Source organism: Dendrobates tinctorius, unplaced genomic scaffold, assembly GCF_039654945.1.
Source record: "Dendrobates tinctorius isolate UK_male_01 unplaced genomic scaffold, ASM3965494v1 ptg000102l, whole genome shotgun sequence".
Classification (NCBI taxonomy): Eukaryota; Metazoa; Chordata; class Amphibia; order Anura; family Dendrobatidae; genus Dendrobates; species Dendrobates tinctorius.
Window position 1 is genome coordinate 2,417,130 of NW_027361770.1, and position 27,425 is coordinate 2,444,554.

General features: G+C 43.2%; 1 protein-coding gene across 1 annotated transcript in view; it reads right to left on the minus strand.

Moving 5' to 3' along the window:
* LOC141099802 (sodium-dependent neutral amino acid transporter B(0)AT3-like) overlaps positions 1–27,425 on the minus strand; it is a 1,161,745-nt gene that overhangs the window by 153,492 nt on the left and 980,828 nt on the right. Inside the window, exons 11-12 of the mRNA XM_073587870.1 lie at positions 3,825–3,984; positions 2,396–2,558 (exon numbers count right to left, since the gene is read on the minus strand). Of these exons, the coding sequence (XP_073443971.1) occupies positions 2,396–2,558; positions 3,825–3,984 (323 nt within the window). The remainder of the gene's footprint in view (positions 1–2,395; positions 2,559–3,824; positions 3,985–27,425) is intronic.

Sequence of the window (27,425 nt, forward strand, 5' to 3'; positions counted from 1 at the left end):
CTCATCTGTCCATTGGACATTCTCCCAGAAGCTTTGTGGCTTGTCAACATGTAGTTTGGCAAATTCCAGTCTGGCTTTTTTATGATTTGTTTTCAACAATGATGTACTCTTTGGTCATCTCCCATGAAGTCCACTTTGGCTCATACAACAACAGATGGTGCGATCTGACACTTATGTTCCTTGAGCTTGAAGTTCACCTTCAATCTGTTTAGAAGTTTTTCTGGGCTCCTTTGTTTCCATTCGTATTATCTGTCTCTTTGATTTATTATCAATTTTCCTCCTGCGGCCAAGTCCAGGGAGGTTGGCTACAGTCCCATGGACCATAAATTTCTGAATAATATGTGCAACTGTAATCACAGGAACATCAAGCTGCTTGGAGATGGTCTTATAACTTTTACCTTTAAGGCTGGTTTCACATTAGCTCTCTTTGCGCAGTGCATCGTGCGCGACCATGCACATGCGTCATGCGTACCTATGTTTAACAAGGTGTGCACATGGTCTTGCGTTTTCACGCATTCGTATGCGTTTTCGTGCGCGTGCATTTTTTCAAGGTGTGCGCCTTGACTCGCCAGATGCAACCTGTTGCATTTTTGGGTCTGCACGGAATGCGACAAAATAGCGCTTTACGGTCTATGGGAACGCAGGCGTGCGCATGGACATGCGTTCGTCTGCATTTTCCTGTGCATGCATTTTTGGCGTAAAAATGTGTAAACACTGGTTTTAACCCCTAGAGAACGAATGTGCATAAAAAACACAAACGCATGCAAAAATGCATGATGCGTTTTTTGCATGCATTTCTATTGCGCACAATGCGCTGCACAAAAAAACGCTAATGTGAAATTAGCCTAACATGTTTGTCTATAATTTTCTTTCTAATCTCCAGAGACAACTCTTTCCTTCCCTTCCTCTGGTCCCTGTTGAGTGTGATACTCACAGTGAGTATCTGTAGCCCTCTATTCAGGCCCACTAACTGATTCCAAGATTGTAGACACTTGTGATGCTAAATAGTGGACACACCTTGATTTTAACATGTCCCTTTTGTCACATTATTTTCTGGGAAACCATTATTTCTGTCCAGGCCTATTTCATGAGTTTTATTTTTTTAAAAATTCTGTGGAAGCATGGTTCAAAAGCATGTCTGACTTTCATTTGTTCATTTACATAGATTCTTGATTTATTATTACTTTTGTCAGATTCAAGTTATTTCTGTGACCATTGTTGGGTTTTTTTTGTCTTTAAATCATGGGTACCAACAATTTTGATCATGTGTGTATATGCTAACTTAGTGACCCAGCCAAATTTTTGAAATCTGACCAGTGTCACTTTATGTTGTAATAACTCTGGAACACTTCAATGCATCTCATTGTTTTGGATATTGTTTTTTCATAAGACTTTACTTTATGATAATGGTAAATTTAGGTAAAAATGTTTTGTGTTTATTTATAAAAAATTATCAGAAATTTGACAAATAAGTAAAAAAAAAAACCAAATATCCAAACTTTGAATGATTATCACTTTAATCCAAATAGTCCTACCATACAAAAACATTAATAAATCACATTTCCCACATGTCTAATTTACATCAGCACCATTTGTTAAAAGTTCTTTTATTTTGTTAGCATTTGCGGAGGTTTAAAAATGTAGCAGCAAATTTTCCTTTTTCCAAAGCAATTTACAAAATTTATTTTCTTTAGGTACCTATCCACGTTTGAAGTGGCTTTGAAGGTCCTATATTTTGGAACCCCCCACAAAAGTTATGCTATTTTAAAAACAGCACCTCTTGACATATTGAAACCTTCTGTCAGGTAGTTTATTTACCCTTCAGGTGATTTTCAGGAATTGATGCAAAGTGACATGACAAGAATGAAGAAGTGTATTTTTACCACCTAAATGTCGCTGACTTCTGAACAGGTCACTATAGCCAGCAGACTCTAAGGCCACTATTTGGCCATGAATTGCCATGGCAAACACCAGGACCACATGATCATGACCTCAGGATGCCAATGGGGATAAAGAGGGAGCCCCCACACTCTGTTAACCATTTACATTATGTAGTCAATATTGACAGCAGCATCTAAGAGGTTAAAAAACAATGGTTGGTGCCTACACCAATCAAGGCTGATGCAGCAAGGTGTCAGCTATAGTGTACAATCGACAGCTGCTGGATTGTCACTTTTATGGGGATGCTATTCGCTTATATCTCAGGTCAGTAAAAAGACGAATTGACAATCATTAAATGGTTAAACAGAGGCCATAAATATGATGCAAAACTATTCTTAGAAACAAAAAACCCACAATGATGTTTAAGTATGGACCTTCAGTCTAAGAATGCACGGTATAAATTTCCTCCTTTATGCAGCCATTTTGACATTCAATAAATTAATGAATTACTTACGTAATCTGGATCCCATGTTTCATAAGTCAAAGGGGTTAAAAATTGAACGACAATATACGATGCGAACACTGCTACCATTAGCAATGGACTAATATATCTCCATGTAACTTGCCAGTAAATATTAGGATGCCTGCCAGTCATCCATTTTATATCTCCACTGAACCTGGATAAAAAACAGTGTTATTAAAAGTGATTCAGTAATAAAAAAAATATATATTTTCTGACTTACCATGTCTGAGTTTATTATTATGCTTATGTAGCCACATCCTGCCAGCTCACTGGCTCTTTACATTGTAATGGACAGTTAGGACATGAAAAGCCAGTGATGGCTCTCCACTGGGATCTTAATCCTGGGGATGCTGCTGCCTAACGGTATAAAATTCACAAATTGCTATTGTTTTCATTCTTGGGAGACGGGCAGCACGGTGGCTCAGTGGATAGCACTGCAGCCTTGCCGCACTGGGGTCCTGGGTTTGAATCCCACCAAGGACAACATCTGCAAGGAGTTTGTATGTTCTCCCCATGTTTGCATGGGTTTCCTCCGGGTACTCCAGTTTCCTCCCACATTCCAAAGACATACTGATAGGGAATTTAGATTGTGAGACTCATCGGGGACAGTGATGATAATGTGTGCAAAGCGCTGTGGAATATGTTAGCGTTATGTAAAGATTATTAATTTTAATTACTCTTTTTGTGGCTTTGCTTTTCATTTTAGTGTAGGGACTTGCAAGCATGAGGACCCTTGATGTGGATGGTGAGCTTGCATTTTTAGGCCAAAATATCAACCAATACCTCCTAAATATTGTAGATGTATTTTTACACTTTATTCAGTGTGCAGCCAAGACCACCAATGTTGGCCTTGTAAACTAGGGTGTCTGGCCTCATGAGGTGCAAATAGTGCCAGGTAGCCTGCCTAATCTAATAGTATAGGCGTCACTAATAGGTTGTAAGCCAGACACTGTGCACTACATGTGTGTGACCAGCACCTTTTTTGTGTGCAATTTTAATACTAAGCAATCACTCCCTCCATGGTTGTTGCATCAGTATTTGGCACCAGCCTCCATCTTATTAAGTGGGTTTGCTGCATCCTGAGTGCATTAGTTTATGTTACCTTTTTTTGCTGCGTTTTATTAGATTGTACGCAGTCCAAAATGGTGACCATGTCAAAAACAATTCATCCTTCGTTAAAAAGTTATGGCTCTTGCAATGTGCAAAAACAAAATAAACAAAAAAATGTGTGGGCATTGAGACCAAATTAAGCTCTGTCCTTAAGGGATTAATAAATGACATAATGCTAATGGTATATAAAAGTTAATTTGTATTTTCTATTTTATCATTTAATCATTGTAGGTGATTGATTTCACTAAGAATTGACTGATCAGCTTATACAACATTATATAGATAAACACAACTTCAATCTGTACTTTACCTGTCAATACCATACACATATGTGACAGCGATCACTTCAAAGAAAACGACTACTAAAAGCGTTAAAGAACCTGTAAAAGTATCAAAGATTTGAAGCCAATAATTTCCAGATCCCATTGTAAAAATAAGAGAAAATGCAAATGATAGCAGACATATTAAGCCTAAAAAAGAAAGAATAAAGAGTGTAAGTAAACATTTAGGGGGTACTTTAGGATAGCATAAAAGCAAGGCATGAACTGGAAAATCACCATTTGTTCAGTAGGCACAGCTGAATCCAAAAAACTTCTGTTAGAGGACCACATAACGACATCTAGTCATATTGTAGCTTGCTCTACTTGGACAAAAGTAGTGTGATGCCTATATGTAACACCTATTATAGCTTTTATGATATTACACTCCAAATCCATAGGCATCAGTTTTAGACTTTTCCACAATTTACAGCTATATCAGCATCCCGTCATTTGGGAAGTCTTTCTACAAGATTTTAGGAATGTGTCTGTGAGAATTTTTGCCTATTCATTCAGATGACCATTCGTAATGTTAGACACTGATGTTGGACAAGATGTTTGATGGGACTGAGGATAAGGCTCTGTGCAGACAAATCAACCATGTCTTTATGGACCATGATGTGTGCACTGGGGAAGTTATACTAGAAGAGAAAAGTGCCTTCCCAAAATTGTTTCCACAATGTTGGATGCATAGCATTTTCCAAAATGGTCCATTATGCTGAAGCATTAAGATCTCTCTTTATTGGAAGGGGCATGTCTGAAACCTCACATGTAGTATCAAGGCTCCCAGGTTGTTATTTATTCCAGCAGTAAAATACTAGTTCTTTTTGCTCACACTGGCAAAAAAGGGGAATTATGCCAAAACAGTCAAAGTAATTGTGGGATAGACTTGGATTCCAATCTATAGACTTCTACCTAAGTGATATGACAATAAACTTGCAAATATTGTTGACACAGCCTGCAAATGCTCAGCCCTGGCCTCCTAAGGATCTGAGTAATATTTCTGCAAAGGATAATTTATCAATTGACCACCGATAACAGCTGGCTCCTCAGATGCAGGGAGGTTCCTGTCCCTATTAGGTCTTCCAATCTAAAACCAGTGGCACCCAAAGATGTCCACCCACAGGATGCTGAGGGATGGCGATGGGTTGTCATGAGAGCTGGGAGACTGCACAAGGCCCTCATGCCTGTCATGATGGAACTCCTATGAAAGCCAGCCCCTGGGGTATTGCTGTGACCTAGCTGTATAAACTTGAATTCTTATTGGATGAAGGAGATCAGGTGATGTGTATTTGTGTAATGAGGGAGGGTGTGGCCTAAGGATGTCAACACCCTTTATTAAGGTGTGCAGAATTACCAGGAAGCTGTTTTCTTTAGATAAAATGGGCCAAAAAAATAGATTAACCCTTTTAGAACCAATGACAGACATAGCACGTCATGACCAGGTGTCAGTTCCCGGTGCATCACGTGCTATGTCCATCATGACTTTAAACTGTTGCTGCGTGTAAACATGTAGTGAAAGTTCAGTGCCGATAGTGGTCACTGACAGCTGAGTGGCACAGGAAGAGGTGCGGAGACCTATGCCATCGGTCTCCGCACTCAGAGAACTGTGATCGGTCAGTCAATCTGACTGACAGATCACCACCTTATATCACCACCTCCCACCCTATCACAGCAGGAGCTCAGCGCTGCTAATGACCTAGCTCCTGCACTAACAGCCATGGTCAATGCCAAAACTGCCCCTGGCTGTTTAATCCCTAATTGAGCTGGGCATTATATTTATGTGGTTTCCCATGGCTGTGTGTCCACTAGTTGGGCTCAGTTCTTCTCATCCCTTATCCACATGCATGTCACTTGACAAGCGGTAAGATTTTTAATATTAGAGTTAGGACTGTCCCAATTACGGTCACCGTAAAGTGGCGGGATGGCTTTCGCATTTTTTTAATAAAAAAAACATGTTAACTAAGTACCGTATATTATTTTCATGCACTATGGTCTTTGTTTTTTTCTGTTCAGTGGCCAGTGTAAACATGTGCTTATACGCTACATGCACACCAGTTTATATCCCAGTATTAACATTTGGGTAGCTTTCTGTGAAGATATAATGCATTGCAATTCTAATGCAATGCATTATACCTAAGATGAAAGAAGAAAAAGTTTAAGTCCCACAAGGACTAAGCAAAATTTTTTAAATAAAAAATTGTAAAAATATAAAAAAATGACGATGATAAATATTACATCAATAAGTACACATTTTTTATGTAAATACAAAAAAGAAAATAGTGCACGCTTGGTATTGCCGTGTCCGTAACTACCTGATCTATAAAACTGTCACACTAGTTAACCCCTTCAGTGAACGCCGTTAAAAAAAATGGAAAACTATGTTTTTTCATTATACAACTTGAAAAAAGTGGAATAAAAGGCAAACCGTCCCGCAAAAAAGCATGCTGCCATACAGCTCCATCAGCGGAAAAATTAAAAACGTAGAGCCTTCTTTATTGTGTAAAAGCGCCAAAATACAAACTTTTTTTTATAAATGTGGCATCGCTATAATTGTGCTAACTCAAGAAATGAACCTGTCTTATCCATTTTACCACACAGTTAACAGAATAAAAAAAAACCAAAAATTCCTGAATGGCTGTTTTTTGTTCTTTCTGCTGTGCATTAGTCGTGCATAAAAGTGTGGTCGGCCACAGTTTTGTTCACTTCTGATAAGAAGGAAACCACTGAACAGAGGCCAGATGGAGTCCAGAGTGACTCTGCTGCATTATTTTAGTGAATGGATCCCTCGGGAGTTTCATCTGAATCACTTCATTCAGAGATTTAGATGGAAACCCGAATGTAAGTGCTCAGCATAGAGCCCCGGATGAGCGTGATCCCAAACGTTATGTAAAATGATCCCAGCAAAAGCTCATTCCAAAAAAAGCAAGCAAGTCCCCACTCAGGTCCATCATTTGTCAATGCTACTATAGGGGCTTCCATGTTACTGGTAGCACAAAGGCTCTGGAAAAGCACTATGGCTCCTCACCCCCCAAAATAAATTCAGCAAATTCTACACACCCAAATCCCCGCTCTCTTTTGAGCCCCACAGTGTACTGAAAACACATTTAATGTCATCATGTTTGGCAGTGGTATAATTTTCCAAAATGGGGTCACTTTAGGGTGGATTCTGCTCTTCTAGCAATTAGGAGGTCTGTATAAATGCCCTATGTGAACTGCATTGTATTTTATATGGTATGCATTGCTGAATTCCACCTCTCTCTCATGCTCCTGGATGCCCCATGTGAACTGCATTGTATTTTATATGGTATGCATTGCTTACCCATCTTCTTGTATCCATAATTGTACTCCATTCTTGTTATCTTTGCCACACATCTAAGTGGTCTGTATAACCCCTTCCCCCTTTTATGACCTTTGCTTAACTCTGTGCATTTGGCCTGGGCAGTCACACCCCACTTTCACTCACACCTGATTGTCTTTAGCTGCGCATATATTCAGCACCATGGGTCTGCTCCAGACGTAGTCGACTCCATCTATTTCAAAATCCATATTTCAAAGTACAGATTTCTAAGTACAATAGTCTGAATTAGACTAGAATTGGACAGGATTTGACTGTAAGGTAACGGACAATAACACCAAAACAATGTTTCGCCTTCTTTTTACTATCACCCCCATACTACTCTATTTCTCCCTAACGCCTGCAATCCCTCCACCCAGTAAGGAACTTGTCATTTCCCCCCTCCATCCTTCCCAACCATCTCACCTGTTCGTCACAACTGTTCCTCCACATACAATCCTTTTTCTCCAGACACACACGGCCACATCATGTCCTATCCTGCTCCCACCTTCTAATGCTCTGTCTACTACTCATTGTTGGTGACATATCCCCAAATCCTGGCCCTCCTCAACACATCCCTATACTCACTTCTATCACCCTGCCACGATCCTCTACACATCTTCACAACCATGATAACCTCATACCCATTCATCCAGCCCCCACTCCCCCAACCCCCTTACCTGGAGCCCTATGGAACGCATGCTCTGTCTGCAACAAGCTGTCATTTATCCATGACCTCTTTATCACCAACAAACTCTCCTTCCTTGCCATCACTCAAACCTGGCTCACTCCCTCTTACATAGCCTCTCCAGCTGTGCTTTCCTATGGCGGATTCCATCTCTCCCACACCCCTCGCCCCAGCAACAAATGTGGTGGAGGAGTTGGCTTGCTCCTGTCTGATACCTGCTCCTTTACCCCAATTCCTCTGCCACCCTCCGCTACTCTTCCCTCGTTCGAGGTGCACTCCGTCCGCATCTATTCCCCCTCCAACCTCCAACTGGCTGTCATCTACCGCCCCCCAGAACTTGCCATCTCCACCTTTCTCGACCACTTCACCACCTTGCTCCTCCATCTCCTCTCTGCTGACATCCCCACCATTATCATGGGCGACTTCAGCATCCCCATTGACACTTCCACCCCGGCTGCCTCTAAACTTCTATTGCTCACGGCTTCCCTCTGCCTCACTCAATGGTCCTCTGCAGCCAATCAAAAAGATGGTCACACACTGGACCTTATCTTCACCCATCTCTGTTCCCTCACTAATCTCAATAACTCACCCCTCCCCCTGTCTGATCACAACCTACTGACATTCTCTTCTCTCTCCTCTCCTACTGTGCAACTCCCACTCCATAAACTCGATCACCCTCGCAGGAATCTCAAACACCACAATTTACAATCACTCTCTGAGTCCCTTCTCCCTCTTACAGACATAGCTTCCCTTCATGACACAGATGCTGCTGGAACTTTTTATAACACCACAATAACAGCAACACTTGATTCGGCTGCCCCCCTCACGCAGAGCAAAACTCAAACAATCAACAGGCAGCCCTGGCTGACCAGCCTGACCAAAGAACTGAGACGGGTTTCCAGGGCCGCTGAGCGGAGATTGAAGAGAACCTATTCTACCGAGCACTTCAGCTCATACAAGCAGTCCCTTGCCAGATTTAAGCCCACGCTCTCTGCCACAAAACAAACTTACTTTGTATCTCTCATATCCTCCCTTTCTCACTACCCTAAACAGCTCTTTAACACTTTCAATTCTCTACTCTGTCCCACAGCACCTCCTCCCTTGCCTCTCATTTCTGCTGAAGACTTTGCCTCCTTCTTTAAGCAGAAGATCGATACGATCAGAGAAAGCTTTGGCCCGCAGCCCTCAATGCCCCTCTTAGCCGCTCAGCCCTGTTCTTCCAAAGCCAGCTTCTCCACCATGACAGAAGATCAGCTCTCCACCCTTCTGTCAAGATCACACCTCACCACTTGTGCCCTCGACCCACTCCCGTCCCACCTCATCCCTAACTTGGCCACAGTCCTCATCCTATCTCTAACACACCTCTTCAACCTTACACTTACAAATGGTGTCTTTCCCTCATCCTTCAAACATGCCTCAATCACACCCATCCTCAAAAAGCCCTCCCTTGACCCATCCTCTGCATCTAACTATCGCCCGATATCTCTTCTCCCTTACACCTCAAAACTACTGGAACAGCATGTATATCTTGAACTGTCCTCCCATCTCTCCTCCTGTTCCCTCTTTGAATGGTTACAATCTGGCTTCTGACAGAATCACTCAACTGAAACTGCCCTAACTAAAGTCACTAACAACTTACTAACTGCCAAAAGCAAGCGACACTACTCTGTCCTCCTTCTCCTGGACCTGTCCTCCGCCTTCGACACTGTAGACCATTCCCTCCTGCTATAGATTCTCTCATCTCTTGGCATCACAGACTTGGCCCTATCCTGGATCTCATCATACCTAACAGACAGAACATTTAGTGTCTACCTCTCACATCACCTCCTCACCTCGCCCCCTGTCTGTCGGTGTTCCTCAAGGCTCTGTCCTAGGACCCCTACTATTCTCCATCTACACCTTCAGCTTGGGACAGCTCATAGAATCCCATGGTTTGCAGTATCACCTCTACGCTGATGACATGCAGATCTACCTATCTGGACCCAACCTCACCTTCTTACTGACTGAAATCCCACAATGTCTGTCTGCTATCTCAGCCTTCTTTTCTTCTCACTTTCTCATACTGAACATGGACAAAACAGAATTCATCATCTTTCCCCCATCTCACTCTACCCCTCCACCAGACCTATCCGTCAATGTCAATGGCTGCTCTCTTTCCCCAGTCCCGCATGCTTGATGCCTTGGGGTGATCCTCGACTCTGTGCTCTCTTTCAAACCACATATCCAAGCCCTCGCCTCGTCCTGCCTCCTCAAACTCAAAAATATTTCCCTGATCCGCTCATTCCTCAACCACGAAACCACAAAAACACTAGTACATGCTCTTATCATCTCCCGCCTTGACTACTGCAACCTCCTACTCTCTGGCCTCCCCTCTAGCACTCTATCACCACTCCAGTCCATCCTACATGCTGCTGCACTAATCATTCACCTGTCTCCCCGCTATTCCCCAGCCTCCCCCCTATGCCAGGCCCTTCACTGGCTTCCTATTGCCTAGAAGCTCCAATTCAAAACCCTAACCATGACATACAAAGCCATCCACAACCTGTCTCCTCCATACATCTGTGACATGGTCTCCAGGTACCTACCCGCATGCAACCTTCGATCATCTCAAGGTCTCCTCTACTCTCCCTTTATTTCTTCTTCCCACAACCGCATACAAGACTCCTCCCGTGCTTCCCCCATACTCTGGAACTCTTTGACACAACACATCAGACTCTCACCATCAACGGAAACCTTCAAGAAGAACCTAAAGACCCACCTGTTCTGACAAGCTAACAGTCTGCAATGATCCTCGGTCTACTGAACCACCGCACAACCTGCTCTACCCTCTCCTACTGTATCCTCACCCATCCCTGTAGACTGTGAGCCATCGTGGGCAGGGTCCCCTCTCCTTATGTATTTGTGTCCCTTGTCTTACACATGTTTATTATACTTGTCTATATTTCCCCTTTTAACATGTAAAGCGCCATGGAATAAATGGTGCTATATAAATGCATAAAAATAATAATAATAATAAGGAGTCTGCAAACTATTCTAGGAAAATCTCCCCACCAAATAGCGCTCCTTCCATTCTGATTATGGCCGTGCGGTTACATATGGGGTATTTCCACATTTAGCAGAAATTGTGTGACAAATTTTGGTGCCTTTTTTACCAATTTTCCCATCGGATAATTAAAAATCTGGGGCTAAAATAACTTTTTGGTGGTAAAAATGCAATTATTTTTTCATCACTGCCTAATGGTATAAAATTCTGTGACACACCTGTGGTGTCAATATGGTCACTGCACATCTACAGCTCTGGCAAAAATTAAGAGACCACTGCAACATTTTCAGTTTGTCTGATTTTTCTCTTTATAGGTATATTTTTGAGTAAAATGTAAATTGCTCTTTTATTCTATTACCTACTGACAATATGTCTTCAAATTTCCAAGCACAAAATTTTGTATTTATTTTCAGAAAATGAGAAATGGTCAAAATAACAAAAAAAATGCAGTGGTTGCAGAACTCAAATAATGCTAAGAAAACAAGTTCATAATCATTTTGAAACAACAATACTAATGTTTTAACTCAGGAAGAGTTCAGAAATCAATATTTTGTGGAATAACCATGATTTTTAATCACAACTTTCATGCGTCTCAGCATGCTTTCCATCCGTCTTTCACACTGCTTTTGGGTGACCTTATGAAACTCCTGGATTAAAAATTTAAGCAGTTCTTCTTTGTTTGATGGCTTTTTTTGATGGCTTCCTCTTGATTACATTCCAGAGGTTTTCAATGGGGTTCAGGTCTGGGGATTGGGCTGGCCATAACATTGATTTGATGTGGTGGTCCTTCAACCACACATTGATTGACCTAGCTGTGTGGCATGGCGCATTGTCCTGCTAGGAAAACCAGTCCTCAGAGTTGGGGAAAATTGCCTGAGCAGAAGAAATCAATTGTTTTTCCAGGATAGCCTTGTATGCGGCTTGATTCATACGTACTTCACAAAGATTAACCTTCCCAGTTCCAGCCTTGCTGAAGCATCCCAGATAATCACTGATCTTCCACCACTTCCTTTTGGAAGTGCATTGAGCAGCAGGGTGGTGTACTGGTAAAAGGGAAAAAAAAAATCTTTTAAGTCTTCTGCCTGAGCGAGTGTGAACGAGCTGAGTGTGACCTGAGTGTAAGTGCGAACTGTGGTAAGTGTGTGACTTGAGATTAAGTGAAGAGGTGTTTGGAAAAGCTATAACAAATACCTGTGTGAATGGCTGATTTGTAGGTTGCTGTGTGCTTTCTACCTGTTCAATTTTGGGGGGCTTGGGGGCTTTTTTAACCTATTTTTTCTCTCTACAGGGTTAATCTCTTATTTTACTATCTGTGATTTTAAGGGTTAACTATATTGCATTTAAATCTTGAGGTGTAACTATATTCACAAGGGGTTAATTAAGGGTGGGAGTTCATAATTAAGGGTTTATAAGGGGCAGCTGGTTGGGGCTCAACTCCTTTTGGAAGTGAATTGAGCAGCAGGGTGGTGTACTGGTAAAAAGGAAAAAAAAAATCTTTTAAATCTTCTGCCTGAGCGAGTGTGAACGAGCTGAGTGTGAGCTGAGTGTAAGTGCGGACTGTGGTAAGTGTGTGATTTGAGATTCAGTGACTTTGGATTCAGGGAGTTTCCAAGGGAGGTATTACTGAATTGCTGTTATATTTTATTTATACTTTTTATTTATTTTTGCTTATCTTATTGTCTGGTGCAATCCCCATTAGGATGTGCTCCACTATTGCCAATGCCATCCAGTGCACGTCTTGCCGCATGTATGAAATCCTTGAACAGCCGGTCGAGGGTGCATACTGCTGTGCAAGATGTGAGCACGTTGTGCATTTGGAAGCCCAGATACTGGATCTAAATGTGCAGCTGGCAAAACTGAGATCCATAGACAATATGGAAAGGAGTCTTATGCTCACTGAGCAGATGCTCAATGGGATAGATGAGGGGGGATGCTAGGTTGGAGCTGCAGGACAATGAAGCAGCTAGCTGGGTGACAGTTAGAAGGCGGGGTAGAGGGAAGAGCACCAGGGAGGCTAGACTTGATCTGGCACACCCCAATAAGTTTGCTAAGTTGGCAGATGAGGGGAGTGTTAGTGCAGGAGTAGCACTGCTGCAGCAAGGCATGTCCTTTGAAAGCCGGAGGAGTGTCTGCTCCAGTAAGGGGGGAAATAGGAGAGCAGGGCAGGCCAGACAGGTTCTGGTAGTGGGGGACTCAAATATTAGGGGAACAGATAGGGCAATCTGTCACAAAGACAGGGATCGTCGAACGGTGTGCTGCCTACCTGGCGCTCGAGTCCGACACATCGCTGATCGGGTTGACAGATTACTGGGAGGAGCTGGTGAGGATCCAGTGGTCATGCTGCACATTGGCACAAATGACAAAGTTAGAGGTAGGTGGAAGGTCCTTAAAGATGATTTCAGGGAATTAGGCTGTAAGCTTAAAGCAAGGACCTCCAAAGTGGTATTTTCGGAAATACTTCCTGTGCCATGTGCCACGCCAGAGAGGCAACGGGAGATTAGGGAGGTTAATAAGTGGCTCAGGAATTGGTGTAGGAAGGAGGGGTTTGGGTTCCTGCAGAACTGGGCTGACTTCTCAGTTGGCTACAGGTTCTACGCTAGGGACGGGCTGCACCTCAATGGGGAGGGTGCAGCTGCGCTGGGGGAGAAAATGGCTAGAAGGTTGGAGGAGTGTTTAAACTAGGGACGGGGGGAGGGTATTCCTTTTATAGGAGGGGAAGACAGTGCAGATAGAGACCTGGGTGCAAATAATGAAATTGGGGGTGGGGGTGGCATGGGGGGTGGGGTTAGAACAGTTAATATTTTAAGAAAGAATAGAGGTACAGAGAGATACATAAAGTGCATGTATACTAATGCCAGAAGCCTCACCAACAAAATGGAGGAATTGGAGTTAATGTTGTTGGAACATAATTATGACATGGTGGCAATATCTGAGACATGGCTGGACGAGAGCCATGACTGGGACGTTAATTTACAGGGCTATAGTCTGTTCAGAAATGACCGTACAAATAAATGAGGGGAAGGCGTGTGTTTATATGTAAAATCATCCTTAAAACCCATCCTTCGTTCCTTCGTGATAATATATATGAATCTAATGAAAATGTAGAGTCCCTGTGGGTAGAGATAAGGGGAGGGGGGAAAAATAATAAATTACTGATAGGGGTTTGTTATAAGTCTCCAAAAAGAATGGAAGTGGGTCGCCCTCACACCCAGGGCAGCGGGGTACCCGGTACCGGGCCGGTGTCAGGGGGATGTGTCACAGCAGCAGTGACCCGGTCCATGGCCCTGGGCGCCCAATATCAATGGCGGTGATGATAATGGTGTAATAGTTTATTTGGATAGTTCGTGACGCCACCCGTGGTGTTTGGCAAGGGAGATGTTAAGCCAACGCTGCATGCAGGTCCACTGGGACTGACGATATGTTGCAGCAAAGATGGTGTAGCTCCCCACAGGTGGAGCTGTAGTCCCAGGGCAGTGTAGGTGCAATGGACGAGGAGAGGCGCAGAATGGTATAGATGCTGTTAACCAGATGTAGCAGTGCTGGAGGTGTTAGCGACGAATGAATGGAGGACACCAAGGCTTGTAGTTTCAAAGCTTTACTCACAGTTCGTGGTACCCACTGGTGCCTGCCTCCGTGCCGTGTCCTCCGGGGTAGAGACTCAATCAACTTCCCGGGCAAGTCAGGGTTCTCCTCTCCAACACTCCGCCAACATGTGCCTTTCCTGAACGACTCCTCTATTGCACCTTTTAGTGTGAAGAACTCCAGTACTGTGGTTCTCTGAAGTTCCTAATGTCAGATGTTCCAAGAACCTTACTTGTATGACAGACAGCTGTAGCCCGATCAGGGACCTCCTGGATTCCGGCTCTCTATCAGTGTTGCTGTTGTGTCCCAAGTCTCAGATGGGAGTAGTGCATTTACAGCCGACTACTCCACCGGTGTCTGCTGCAGAACCATAAGTGTCCATACAACCTCGGGACCAGGCCCCAGCCTTGCCCTGAGAACCTATAGGCAGGGTTCCTCTTCCAACCCACAACTCCTCTCTGTTCTCCTACTCCTTCGTTCCGTGCTGTTCCTTCTCTCTCTTATGGATGCTTAGGTTGCAGTTCTACGTCTTTCTCCTTCTCTTCTCTTTCCCGTGCCAGCTGGCTCAGATCACTGAGGCAGCTGCAGTACTCTTTCTAAACTGAACTCAAACTGAACTCAAAACTAACTTCAGAACTGAACTCCTCTCGCCTGACCTACTGTCAGACTGACCTGCAATTCTAAACCTTCCCACTCTTTTATATGGATCTCAACTCCACCCACCTCCCAGCACATCTCGTGTTACAAAGCAAGGAATCACCAGAGGTGCTCTGCTACCCTCTAAGCATGAGCCGCAGTGTGATCAGTGCTGAACTATCCTGTGTGTAGGATGCAGGTGTTGGAGTGTGGAAAGGAGTTCCCAACTTACCTAGTTGGTGGGGCACTACACGTTAGGAGAAGGTGCAGTACCTCTGTGGCGACTGAGCCTCAGGGGCACCACATACCCCCCCGTTAAACACAGCACGTCCGCGGGCTGCAAGATAACAAAGTAGACAGCAAAGAAACATACAAAATTTTTCAATGCATAACAAACTTTTCTTATACTAATCTTCCTAGTATAGGAGGTTGTTATGAATGAGTCACCGTAGGAGGCAAAAACAGAAATACTAGCTAAGTCCAGAAAACCAGAGAAGTTGGCAGCTATCGGATTGCAGACCCCTGAACCTATCAACAACAACTAGCAGTAGCCTTGGGTGGTTTCTACGGTGCCCTAGACCCCTCGATCACAGCCGGACAACTAAATAGCCTAAAGACAGAAAGGGAAATCTAAACTGCCCCAGAGCAGACCCCAAAGCAATAGGCAGCCCCCAACATATAATGACGGTGAAGCAAGATGAAAAAACATTCACACAGATAGAAAGATAGGCTGAGCAAATGATGGGGCCCAAGCTAACTAAATAGGACAGGATAGAAAAGCTGCTGTCTGCAATCCGCCAAAATCCTATCAAAACAAGAGCCAACAGACTGATAGGGAAAAAAGCCCTGAAGACGCTAGGCTTCAAAAAGACTATATCAGTTCTCAGGTATTTTCTGAAGACAGAGCAAAAAGGAATTCAGCTCACCCCAGCAGGGAATGGCAGAAATCCAGAACAACAAGGCAAAACAAAACCAAAACACAAATGCAAAAAGCAGAGCAGAAAACAGCTTTTGAGGAGCAGGAATCAGACTGGTCTCCTAGAATCCCTCAGAGAAATCACCCGCAAGGCAGAAGGGCGTCGGCTGCCTTATATCCAGTCAGCAATTCCAGTCACCCAATCATCATCATTCTGCTCAGGTGCTTGGTAATCAGCCTCACCACCTTCCTTCACCAGAAGAGGGAGTTCATCAGACCTCAATGGTGAAGGGGAAAATGAACTCACAACAGGAGGTACTCATCTTGAATGTTACAAACAATTCTATCTAAAATTTTTAATTCTAAGTGCAATTCTCAATTCAAAGTGCTATTCTCTGTAACACATTTTTTTCTCTTTCCTTCTTTAGTGCACATTTATTTTTCTACTTTCACTGTCTCTTCTAGACGCAAGATGCTGACCGCAAATACCTGGTCCGTCACCTGTCTTCTTTCATTTCTTTATTCACATCACTCATCTCTATATCAGACATTCCTAATTCTTCTATAAAAGCCATTTCTCAGTTGCTAATACTCTTAGAAAACACATTATCAAATACTTCACAATAAAACATTCAACAGTTATTCTTGTAAGTGCTGGACACCACTCCCAGCTGGGAATTCTTGCAGTGTCCTTTGAGGTAGACATCATCTTTGAAAAGTGTCGATGCAAAAAAATTATCTTCGCAAAGAGTCTCTAAATGTAAAACCAAGAGAGGGCACCTAAAGAGGCGCAACTATTTACAATAAAAGTTTTTGGATCACTCCAAGTTCATGATCGCTAGTTCAAATTGTGAAAACGCTGCCATTGCAAAAACTTAGGCAAATAAAGGTGCTACCAGAAAAACATGATAACAAAAAGGCACAACTGGTGCAAATAAACTCTCCTTGGTAACGAGATTTGAAAGCATTTTTCAACGGCTACCAGATTCAAAGTAGTCGTTGGCAATCCTTAAGTACTCCTCTTCCCACGGTGTCAAGCCAGGGATCTTTGGTTTGGGCTGCCGAACTGGAGGTGATGCAAGAGCAGCCTGGTTCCTAGGATCGGGTACCTGAGCAGACTGAGTGGCAACGGTGGGTGGAGGGGCAGCAACAGGTCTCTTTGGCTTGTTCAATAAACTCCTCCGGAATACGGCGGATATTCAGGGCGCACCACCCCCGGAGTCCCTCATGCCGGGTGAAGGTCACATACTCCCCAGGCTGCAGGTCTCTATCAGGATGCCCCCTCCTCAGATGGGGCTCCACGTCCCGCCGGTTAAAGAACAGGTCGCTGATTCTTTTGGGGTCCGCAATAATTCCGAACCCCTTCTCTCGGTTTACATTCAGCACCTGCCCCCATCCAGCTGCATCCCAGGGACCATGATGCCCAGCACGGGCCCTCTCCTTCCGGGCCAGATCTGGGCCCAACACAGCCTTCTTCCTCTGCTCTCTCTCCCGGTATTCCGCTGCCAGCTGTCGAATGGTGTCCCGCCATCCTGCCCAACTCTCTTCTTCCTCCCGCTCTTTCTGGTACCTGCTCTCACCTACGGCACTAGCATCCCGGTCCCAGACCAGATCCCGGACGACCTGGCCAGCTGCTGCAACTGCGGTACACCCCAGGGCCTCCCCAGGCGGAGGAACATCCGACATACCTGGGGCCTCCTGGCGGTGCAGCCTCTGCTCCGGTGCAGGCAGTGATGGAGCGGATGGTGGCTCCGGATCCGCAGGGGTCTCTGCGGGGACCTGCGCAGCCACGTCAGGTCCGGGCGGGAGCTCCGCTTCCACTCCCGGGTCCTCCGGTAACTCCGTCGGGCAGGCGGCACCAACCGTACAGTCAGGGTAGAAGTATAGATCAGCGCTGCCCGGGGACAGTCCGGTGTGGTAGCGGCAGGTACCAATGGAGAGGGTACCGCTGGTGTAGGCCCCGCCGGGGCGCGCTGCCATCTTAGCTTCTCTAAGGCTTCTTTCCTCAGCTGCAGACGAGTGGTCAATTCAGTGATTTTGTCTTCTAATTGCTGGCGGTTCATTCCGGAGATCGGGTCGGAGCCGTCAGCCATGGCGCCAGGGAGATCCGTTTCCCCGCGCTCCACAGGCCTCCTTCCCTCACTCTCCAAAATGGCGTTCTGGCATTTCTCTTCCTGCCTCGGCCCCTTTCCCGCCACTGGCTTCTTCTGCCCCTCCTTCCGGGGGCGGAGTCTTCTTCCAGCGCCTCCATACCAAGCCAGTATACAAACCCCTCGGGGGGTGGGCCATGTCGCTGTCACATAGTAATTCAGGCAGGGAAGGCCCAATAATCTTCACGGTCTTTTCCTAGGACCTCCCATCTCTTCACGCCCTTCTTCTCCGTGCCAGCGGCCATTTCTATTGTCCATTTTACAGTCTATTAAATCAGGTCTTCTGCACATTTTCAAAAGCACAAAGTCTCACAAATTTCAGGCCCACAGAACCCGATGGCATCGGGTCTCGTCATCCTGTTCGTGATGCCAAAATTGGGTTGCCCTCACACCCAGGGCAGCGGGGTACCCGGTACCGGGCCAGTGTCAGGGGGATGTGTCACAGCAGAAGTGACCCGGTCTGTGGCCCTGGGAGCCCAATATCTATGGCGGTGATGTTAACTGAACTCAAACTGAACTCAAAACTAACTTCAGAACTGAACTCCTCTCACCTGACCTCCTGTCAGACTGACCTGCAATTCTAAGCCTTCCAACTCTTCTTTATGGATCGCAACTCCACCCACCTCCCAGCACATCTCGTGTTACGAAGCAAGGAATCACCAGAGGTGCTCTGCTACCCTCTAAGCATGAGCCGCAATGTGATCAGTGCTGAACTATCCTGTGTGTGGGAAGCAGGTGTTGGAGAGTGGAAAGGAGTTCCCAACTTACCTAGTTGGTGGGGCACTACACGTTAGGAGAAGGTGCAGTACCTCTGTGGCGACTGAGTCTCAGGGGTGCCACAGAAGCAACAGAGAATATCCTCATAAAGCAAATAGATGAAGTAGCGACTCAAGGAGAAGTCATTATTATGGGGGACTTCAACTACCCTGAAATACATTGGGGAACCGAAACCTGCAGTTCCAGCAAAGGTAATAGGTTTTTAACAACTATGAGAGACAATTACCTTTCACAACTGGTTCAGGACCCAACAAGAGGGGGAGCACTGCTAGACCTAATATTATCCAACAGGCCAGACCGCATATCAAATGTAATGGTTGGGGGTCACTTGGGTAATAGTGATCACAAATTAATAAGTTTTCATGTATCCTTTAATAAGAAGTGTAGTAGAGGGGTTACAAGGACACTAAACTTCAGGAAAGCAAATTTCCAACGGATGAGAGATGGTCTTGGTGCAATTAACTGGGACGATATCCTGAGACATAAAAATACAGAAAGAAAATGGGAGACGTTTCTTAGCATCCTGAATAGGACCTGTGCACAATATATACCATATGGGAATAAACATGCTAGAAATAGGAGGAGACCACTATGGCTAAATAGAGCTGTAAGGGGACCAATAAGTGACAAAAATAAAGCATTTAGAGAATTAAAGCAAGTAGGTAGTGATGAGGCATTAACTAAATACAGAACATTAAATAAATTCTGTAAAAAGCAAATCAAGACAGCAAAGATTGAGACAGAGAGACTCATTGCCAGAGAAAGTAAAAATAATCCCAAATTATTCTTTAACTACATAAATAGTAAGAAACTAAAAAATGATAGTGTTAGTCCCCTTAAAAATAGTCTGGGTGAAATGGTGGATGAGGATGAGGAAAAAGCCAATATGCTAAATGACTTTTTTTCAACAGTATTTACACAAGAAAATCCCATGACGGATAACATGATCAGGGATAAAAATTCTCCATTAAATGTCACCTGCTTAACCCAGCAGGAAGTACGGCGGCGTCTAAAAATTACTAAAATTGACAAATCCCCGGGCCCGGATGGGATACAACCCCGAGTACTGCAGGAATTAAGCACAGTCATAGATAGACCATTATTTTTAATCTTTAAAGATTCCATAATAACAGGGTCTGTACCACAGGACTGGCATATAGCAAATGTGGTGCCAATATTCAAAAAGGGGACAAAAACTGAACTCAGAAATTATAGGCCAGTAAGTTTAACCTCAACTGTGGGTAAAATTCTGGAGGGTTTTCTAAGAGATACTATACTGGAGTATCTGGAGAAGAATAACCTCATGACCCAATATCAACATGGGTTTACAAGGGACCGTTCCTGTCAGACTAATCTGATAAGCTTTTATGAAGAGGTAAGTTCCGGACTGGACCAGGGGAATGCAGTGGACGTGGTGTATATGGACTTTTCAAAAGCTTTTGATATGGTGCCACACAAAAGGTTGATACATAAAATGAGAACAATGGGGATAGGGGAAAATATGTGTAGCTGGGTTAAGAGCTGGCTCAGGGATAGGAAACAAAGGGTGGTTATTAATGGAGCACACTCGGACTGGGTCACGGTTAGCAGTGGGGTACCACAGGGGTCAGTTTTGGGCCCGCTTCTTTTTAACATATTTATTAATGACCTTGTAGGGGGCATAGAATGTAGAATTTCAATATTTGCAGATGACACTAAACTCTGCAGGGTAATCAATACAGAGGAGGACAATTTTATATTACAGGATGATTTATGTAAACTAGAAGCTTGGGCTGATAAATGGCAAATGAACTTTAATGGGGATAAATGTAAGGTCATGCACTTGGGTAGAACGAATAAGATGTATAATTATGTGCTTAATTGTAAAACACTGGGCAAAACTGTCACTGAAAAAGACCTGGGTGTATGGGTGGACGACAAACTCACATTTAGTGGCCAGTGTAAGGCAGCTGCTGCAAAGGCAAATAAAATAATGGGATGCATTAAAAGAGGCATAGATGCTCATGAGGAGAACATAATTTTACCTCTATATTAGTCACTAGTGCGACCACACTTGGAATACTGTGTACAGTTCTGGTCTCTAGTGTATAAGAAAGACATAGCTGAACTGGAGCGGGTGCAGAGAAGAGCGACCAAGGCTATTAGGGAACTAGGGGGTCTGCAATACCAAGACAGGTTATTACACTTGGGGTTATTTAGTTTGGAGAATCGAAGGCTTAGGGGTGATCTTATTACAATGTATAAATATATGCGGGGACAGTACAAAGACCTTTCTAATGATCTCTTTACTCTTAGACCTGTGACGGGGACAAGGGGGCATCCTCTTTGTCTGGAGGAAAGAAGGTTTAAGCATACTCACAGATGCAGATTCTTTACTGTAAGAGCAGTGAGACTATGGAATTCTCTGCCATGTGATGTTGTAATGAGTGATTCCCTACTAAAATTTAAGAAGGGACTGGATGCCTTTCTTGAAAAGTATAATATTACAGGGTATATGCACTAGTTTCCTTAATATCGCGTTGATCCAGGGAGCTAGTCTGATTGCCGTATGTGGAGTCGGGAAGGAATTTTTTTCCCCAATGTGAAGCTTACTGTTTGCCACATGGGTTTTTTTTTTGCCTTCCTCTGGATCAACATGTTAGGGCAGGTTAGGACAGGATATGGGTTGAACTAGATGGACTTAAAGTCTCTCTTCAACCTTAATAACTATGTTACTATGCTACTATGTTAAATTTCACAGTGGCTGCAAGACACTGTGGTTTGTATGCCTGTCCAGATCTCTGTCTAACCAATAGATGATCAAGTGTTGGGCAAAGCTGAAAATTAGACTCATCAGAGAAGATAACCTTACTCCAGTCCTCTATGGTCCAATCCTTATGGTCTTTGCAAAACTTCAGCCTGTCAGCCTAGCTCTCCTTTGCTTCTGTTATGAACTGTTTTTGCCGTGTACTTTACCCCAGCTGCCATTTGCCATTCCCTTTGTAGGTCTCTTGATGTCATCCTGCAGTTGCTGTGTGACATTCGAATAAGATGATGGCCATCCCTGTCAGTGGAGAGTCATTTTCGCCCACTCACGGTCTGTAGCTTCGTTGTCCCTAATGTCTGCTGCTTGACCTTGTTGTAATGGACTGCCGTCTTAGAAATTTTAAGGATGGAGGCAACATGATGCTCACTGTATCCCTCTGCTAGTAAAGACAGAATTGAGCCCTTCTATTCCTCACTCAAGACTTTTCTTTTCAACTCCTTTTGCATGGTTAAAAGTTATTTTTTCATTTCTATTACTTTTACTAGCACTTGTTTTGCCATTCAGCTTGTCCTATTGCAAGAGGATTGTGAACACAAGAGCAGGGTTTTTTATACTTTCCTTTGTTAAATAAGATTTGGTTCAGATGATCACCTAATCAGAAACACATTAAGTAGAATGAGGTGTACTCTGGTTGGATTTCAAGTGACACTGGAATGGAATGACTGATTTTTATAAAACTGTGCAGTGGTCTCTTAATTTTTGCCAGAGTTGAGTATTAATTCATTCAGAGGTGTAGTTTCTAAATGAGGTCAGTTATGGGAGTTTCTGCTGTTCTGGCACCTCAGAGTCTCTTCCAGTGGGTCATGTCACCTGCAAACCATAAAAGTAAAATGTGCACTTTAAGGCCAGCGTCACACTAGAGAGAAATACGGACGAGTGAGAGGCATTAAAAAAACGCATTGCACACGGACCAATGATTCTCTATGGGGTAGCTCCCATCAGCCGTATTTTTCTTGCATATATTTTACAGTCCGTGCCAATTGCAGCATGCTGCGATTGTCAGCATACTACGGCCGCAGTAGGCCAATGCAAGTCTATGGGTGTGCTAAAAATACGCATTACACACGGACCACACATGTGACTTGCGAGAAATAAGCACCCGGTGTGTTTTAGAAAAGCCGGCAATTCAGCGATACAATACAATACAATACAATACAATACAATAAAGTAATACAGTAAACTCACACTGACAGGTTTAATAAAGAAACAAAAGAATAGATATATACACATAGAATACATGTATATATACAGTATATATATATATATATATATATACATGTCATTGAGACACATATATATATAATTATATTTCACAGAGTTCTTCATAGCAGAATAGCTGCTACTTCAATTGCCGGCTTCTGTCAAATCATTCCCCAATCCGACATGAAATGACACATGGTTTACATACAGTAAACCATTTCATTTCATGTTTTTTTTATATGTTCCCGACTAATAATTAGATGAGGGTTTGTGTGCAAAATTTGGGAGGTGTAGGTGTTAATTTAAAGGGTTATTTTGTTGAAAAAAAATGCGTGGGCTCTCGCTGTAATTTGTCAACCAATCCGTATGGCATCCGTATACCGTTTTTTCCTCGCAATGGAGCCCAATGACAGGTTTTCAAATCCAAATGAAAGAATAGATATAGATACATAGAATACATATATATATATATACATATACATGTCATTGAGACACATATATATATTTATATTTCACAGAGTTCTTCATAGCAGAATAGCCGCTAATTCAATTGCTGATATCACTGAGGCTGCGGGGAGTCCCCGGCTTATCTTGAATGAACTAATGACCATGGGAAAAAAGTCAGAAACTTTCCCACGGTAATTAGATCATCTACAGGCAGCCATTGAGGCTGCGCAGAGCTGAATCAATTCATTTTGTAGTAGATTACAGTGAGGCTGGTCGCATTAGCACTGGTCCTCATTGTAAACTATTTAACCCCTTCTGATGGATTTCAGTGTGGGACATGACTGAACGGCGGCAGGTCATGGTTTTATTTTGGATTACCAGAGTAAGAAAAATTTGTCAAAAACTTGGTGTATTTATTTCATTAAAAGACTTTTTAATTAATGTCTGTGTGTGGTATTTAACCCTTTCTTACTATAGGGTTAATAATGGATCAGTGTCTTATTGACACCTCTCCATTATTAATCAGCTTAATGTCACCTTACGATCGAATTGTGACATTAACCCTTCGTTATATTAACCCATTCGCCACCACAACAGGGCAATGGGAAGAGAGGAAAAGTGCCAGAAGTGGCACATCTTATAGATGCGCCTTTTCTGGGGTGTCTGAGGGCAGGTTTTTGTAGCCAGGGGGGGGAAACAATGGTCCCTCTCATGGCTATTAAAATCTGCCCTCACTCACCTGCTTTACCTCTCTGGTTGACAAATTACAGCGGGAGCCCACGCATTTTTTTTCAACAAAATAACCCCTTAAATTAACACCTACACCTCCCACATTTTGCACACAAACCCTCATCTAATTATTAGTCAGGGACATATAAAAAAAACATGAAATGAAATGGTTTCCTGTATGTAAACCATGTGTAATTTCATGTCAGGTTGGGGAATGATTTGACAGAAGCCAGCAATTGAATTAGCGGCTATTCTGCTATGAAGAACTCTGTGAAATATAAATATATATATGTGTCTCAATGACATGTATATATATATATGTATTCTATGTGTCTATATCTATTCTTTCGTTTGGATTTGAAAACCTGTCATTGGGCTCCATTGCGAGAAGAAAACGGTATACGGATGCCATACGGATTGCATACAGATGCTTACATGAGAAAAATACGCGGCCACACCCTGACAACAGATGACATACGGAGCACTATTTAGGGACCATTTATGCATATTACAGCTGTAAAATACGGTCCGTATTTTTCTACATTGTGTGTGACTGGTGCTCTTTTCCTTCTGAACTTTGCACCATGCCTCAAAAGTAGTTTCTGATTGCATGTAGGGTATTGGCACAATCAGGAGAAATTGCAAAACAAACTGAAAGGTCCATTTTTGGGGCTAAAAGAAATTTTTAGTGGTAAAAAATGTAATTCTTCCTTTTTTCACCGCCCAATGGTATAAGTTACTGTGAGGCACAAGTGGTGTCAACATGCTAACTACACCCTTACATGAATTCGTTGATTAGTGTAGTTTGTAAAATGACAACACTTATAAGGGGTTTCAGCAGTTCTGGCACCTCAGGAGCTCTGCCAATGTGACATGGCACCCTAAAACCATTGCAACAAAATCTGAATCTATACTTTTGCTTGAATAAGCTTGTGATAGTGACTTGTAAGCTGATATTTCATCTAACACAGTGTGCGCTAATCTTTGATGAAGAGTGATGTTTGCTAATATGCTAATTATACATTGTATTAGGGAGCCAGTTTGTTGACTTTGAAAGCAGAGAGGGAAAAACTATGCAAATAGATTAAATAATCAAGTAATGCTACTTGATCTCATCACTATTGTTCCCCTTATCTTAATGCTGGACTGAAGGACACTTGTTAAATCTCAAGAATAGGTTACATACCTCAGTATGAAGAGACTCAGAGACAGAGAGACTGAGTGAGAGAGACAGCCAGAGATTCTGCCAAAACATATACATCCAAAGGACCAGAGACAGGACAGCAGCCAATATCATGCCACCATCACAAGAGACATGGATCTATCATTATACAGAAAACAACTTAGGGGTTTTTAGCTCTGGTTGGAAGAACACAGATCTGCTCCATTGACCATTGCTGGACTATGGAAACATATGGGGAAAGCCAGGATTGAGACCTGCTGGTCGCCTGGCTCCATGGAGATGTTTGGATAAGCCAGGTAGTGACTAAAGTGTCAACTGGCCTTGTACCTTGTGCGGACTGAATGGACTGTCATCTTCCTACACTTGTCGTTACCTCCTAGTAGGTGATATATAACCTCAACAAGAAACAGAAACTACAGGAGATGTGCCACCTTCAAAGACTCTACATGTGGGGTTTCAAGGTGCACAATACACATCTAGATACATTACTTACACATCTAGATACATTACTTGAGCAGTCTAGTTTTCAAAATGGGGTCACTTGTGGGTAGTTTCTTCTGTTTAGGCACATCAGGGGCTCTCAAAATGTGACATGGTGCCTGCTGTCAATACCAGCCATTTTCGCGTTCAAAAAGTCAAACGGTGCTCCTTCTGTGCTCTGCCATACACCCAAACAGTAGTTTTCCCCCACATATAGGGTACTAGCATACTCAGGTGAAATTTTGAGGTCCAGTTTTTCCTTGTGAAACTAAAAAAAATTGGGGCTAAAAGAAAATTTTGTTTGGAAAAATTTTATTTTTTATTTTCACAGCTCTATGTTATAAATTTCTGTGAAGCAACTGGGATTCAAGATGCTCACTATTCATCTAGATACTTTCCTTGAGGGGGTCTAGCTTATACAATTGGGTTACCTGTTCAGGGTTTCCACATTTACAACACAGCAGGTGTCTCCAAACTGTGTCCGCTGTCGATTCTAGCCATTTTTTAGTTCAAAAAGTCAAATGGTGCTCCTTGCCTTCTGAGCCCTGCCATGAGCCCAGACAGTAGTTTTCCATCACTTATAGGTTATCGGTGTACTCTGGAGAAACTTCACAACAAATTTTTAAATTTAATTTCTCTTGGTTCTCTTGTAAAAGGAAAAAATGGGCCTAAAGTTACATTTTTGTGAAAAAAGTAAAATGTTGATTTTTTCCTTCCACGTAACCTTAATTTTTGTGAAGCAGCTGAAGGGTTAATAAACTTATTGAATGTGATTTTAAAGACTTTGAGCGGTGTAGTTTTCTGAACAGTGCCACTTTTGGGTATTTTCTGTCATATGGACCCCTCAAAGTCCCTTCAAATGCGATGTGGTCCCTCAAAAAAAATTTGGGGCAATTTTGTTGGAAAAAAGAGAAATTGCTTATCAACTTAACCATTCTAATTTCCTAACAAAAAAAATTATGCTTGAAAAATTGTGCTGATGTAAAGTAGACATGTAGGAAATGTTATTTATTGACTATTTTGTGTGACATAACTCTTTGGTTTAAGGGTATAAGAATTAAAAGTTTGAAAATTGTGAAATTTTCAGATATTTTCACAAATAAACACACTTCATATTGTTAGGTGGCGGGATTCTCCCACAGAACGTGATAGATCCCAAGCCTTGTCTGTCGCAGCAGTCTCCCATTCAAGCTCGGCCACTGGGATGACTGTTCAGCACAGACTCCAGATCCACCACCTTGCCCAATATCATGCTGCATGTGTAGTTGCTGTAAGATCTCCAGCTAAGCCTAGGGTGAATACTGGTATACACGTGCAGCATTGTGCTCCGGAGACTAAGTCCAGATTTCACCCTACTGAGCATGTCCGTGAAGTGGCGCCCTCTCATTGGTGCTCGGATATCAGCTGCACTGGTGAAGTGGCAACTTCTGATTGGTCCGCAAGCAAGGTCCTGCCTGTCTGGACTCGAGCTAAAGGTATAAAAGGGTCTCATGCTTATTTGCTGTGTGTGTGTAGGGGTGAGAGCTACCACCCTGTGTGCATGTGTGCCACTAATAGCACTGTGAGTGTGTTTATAGGCAGGCAGTGTAGGGTGGGAACTCCTGCTTGAACTTAGTGTCT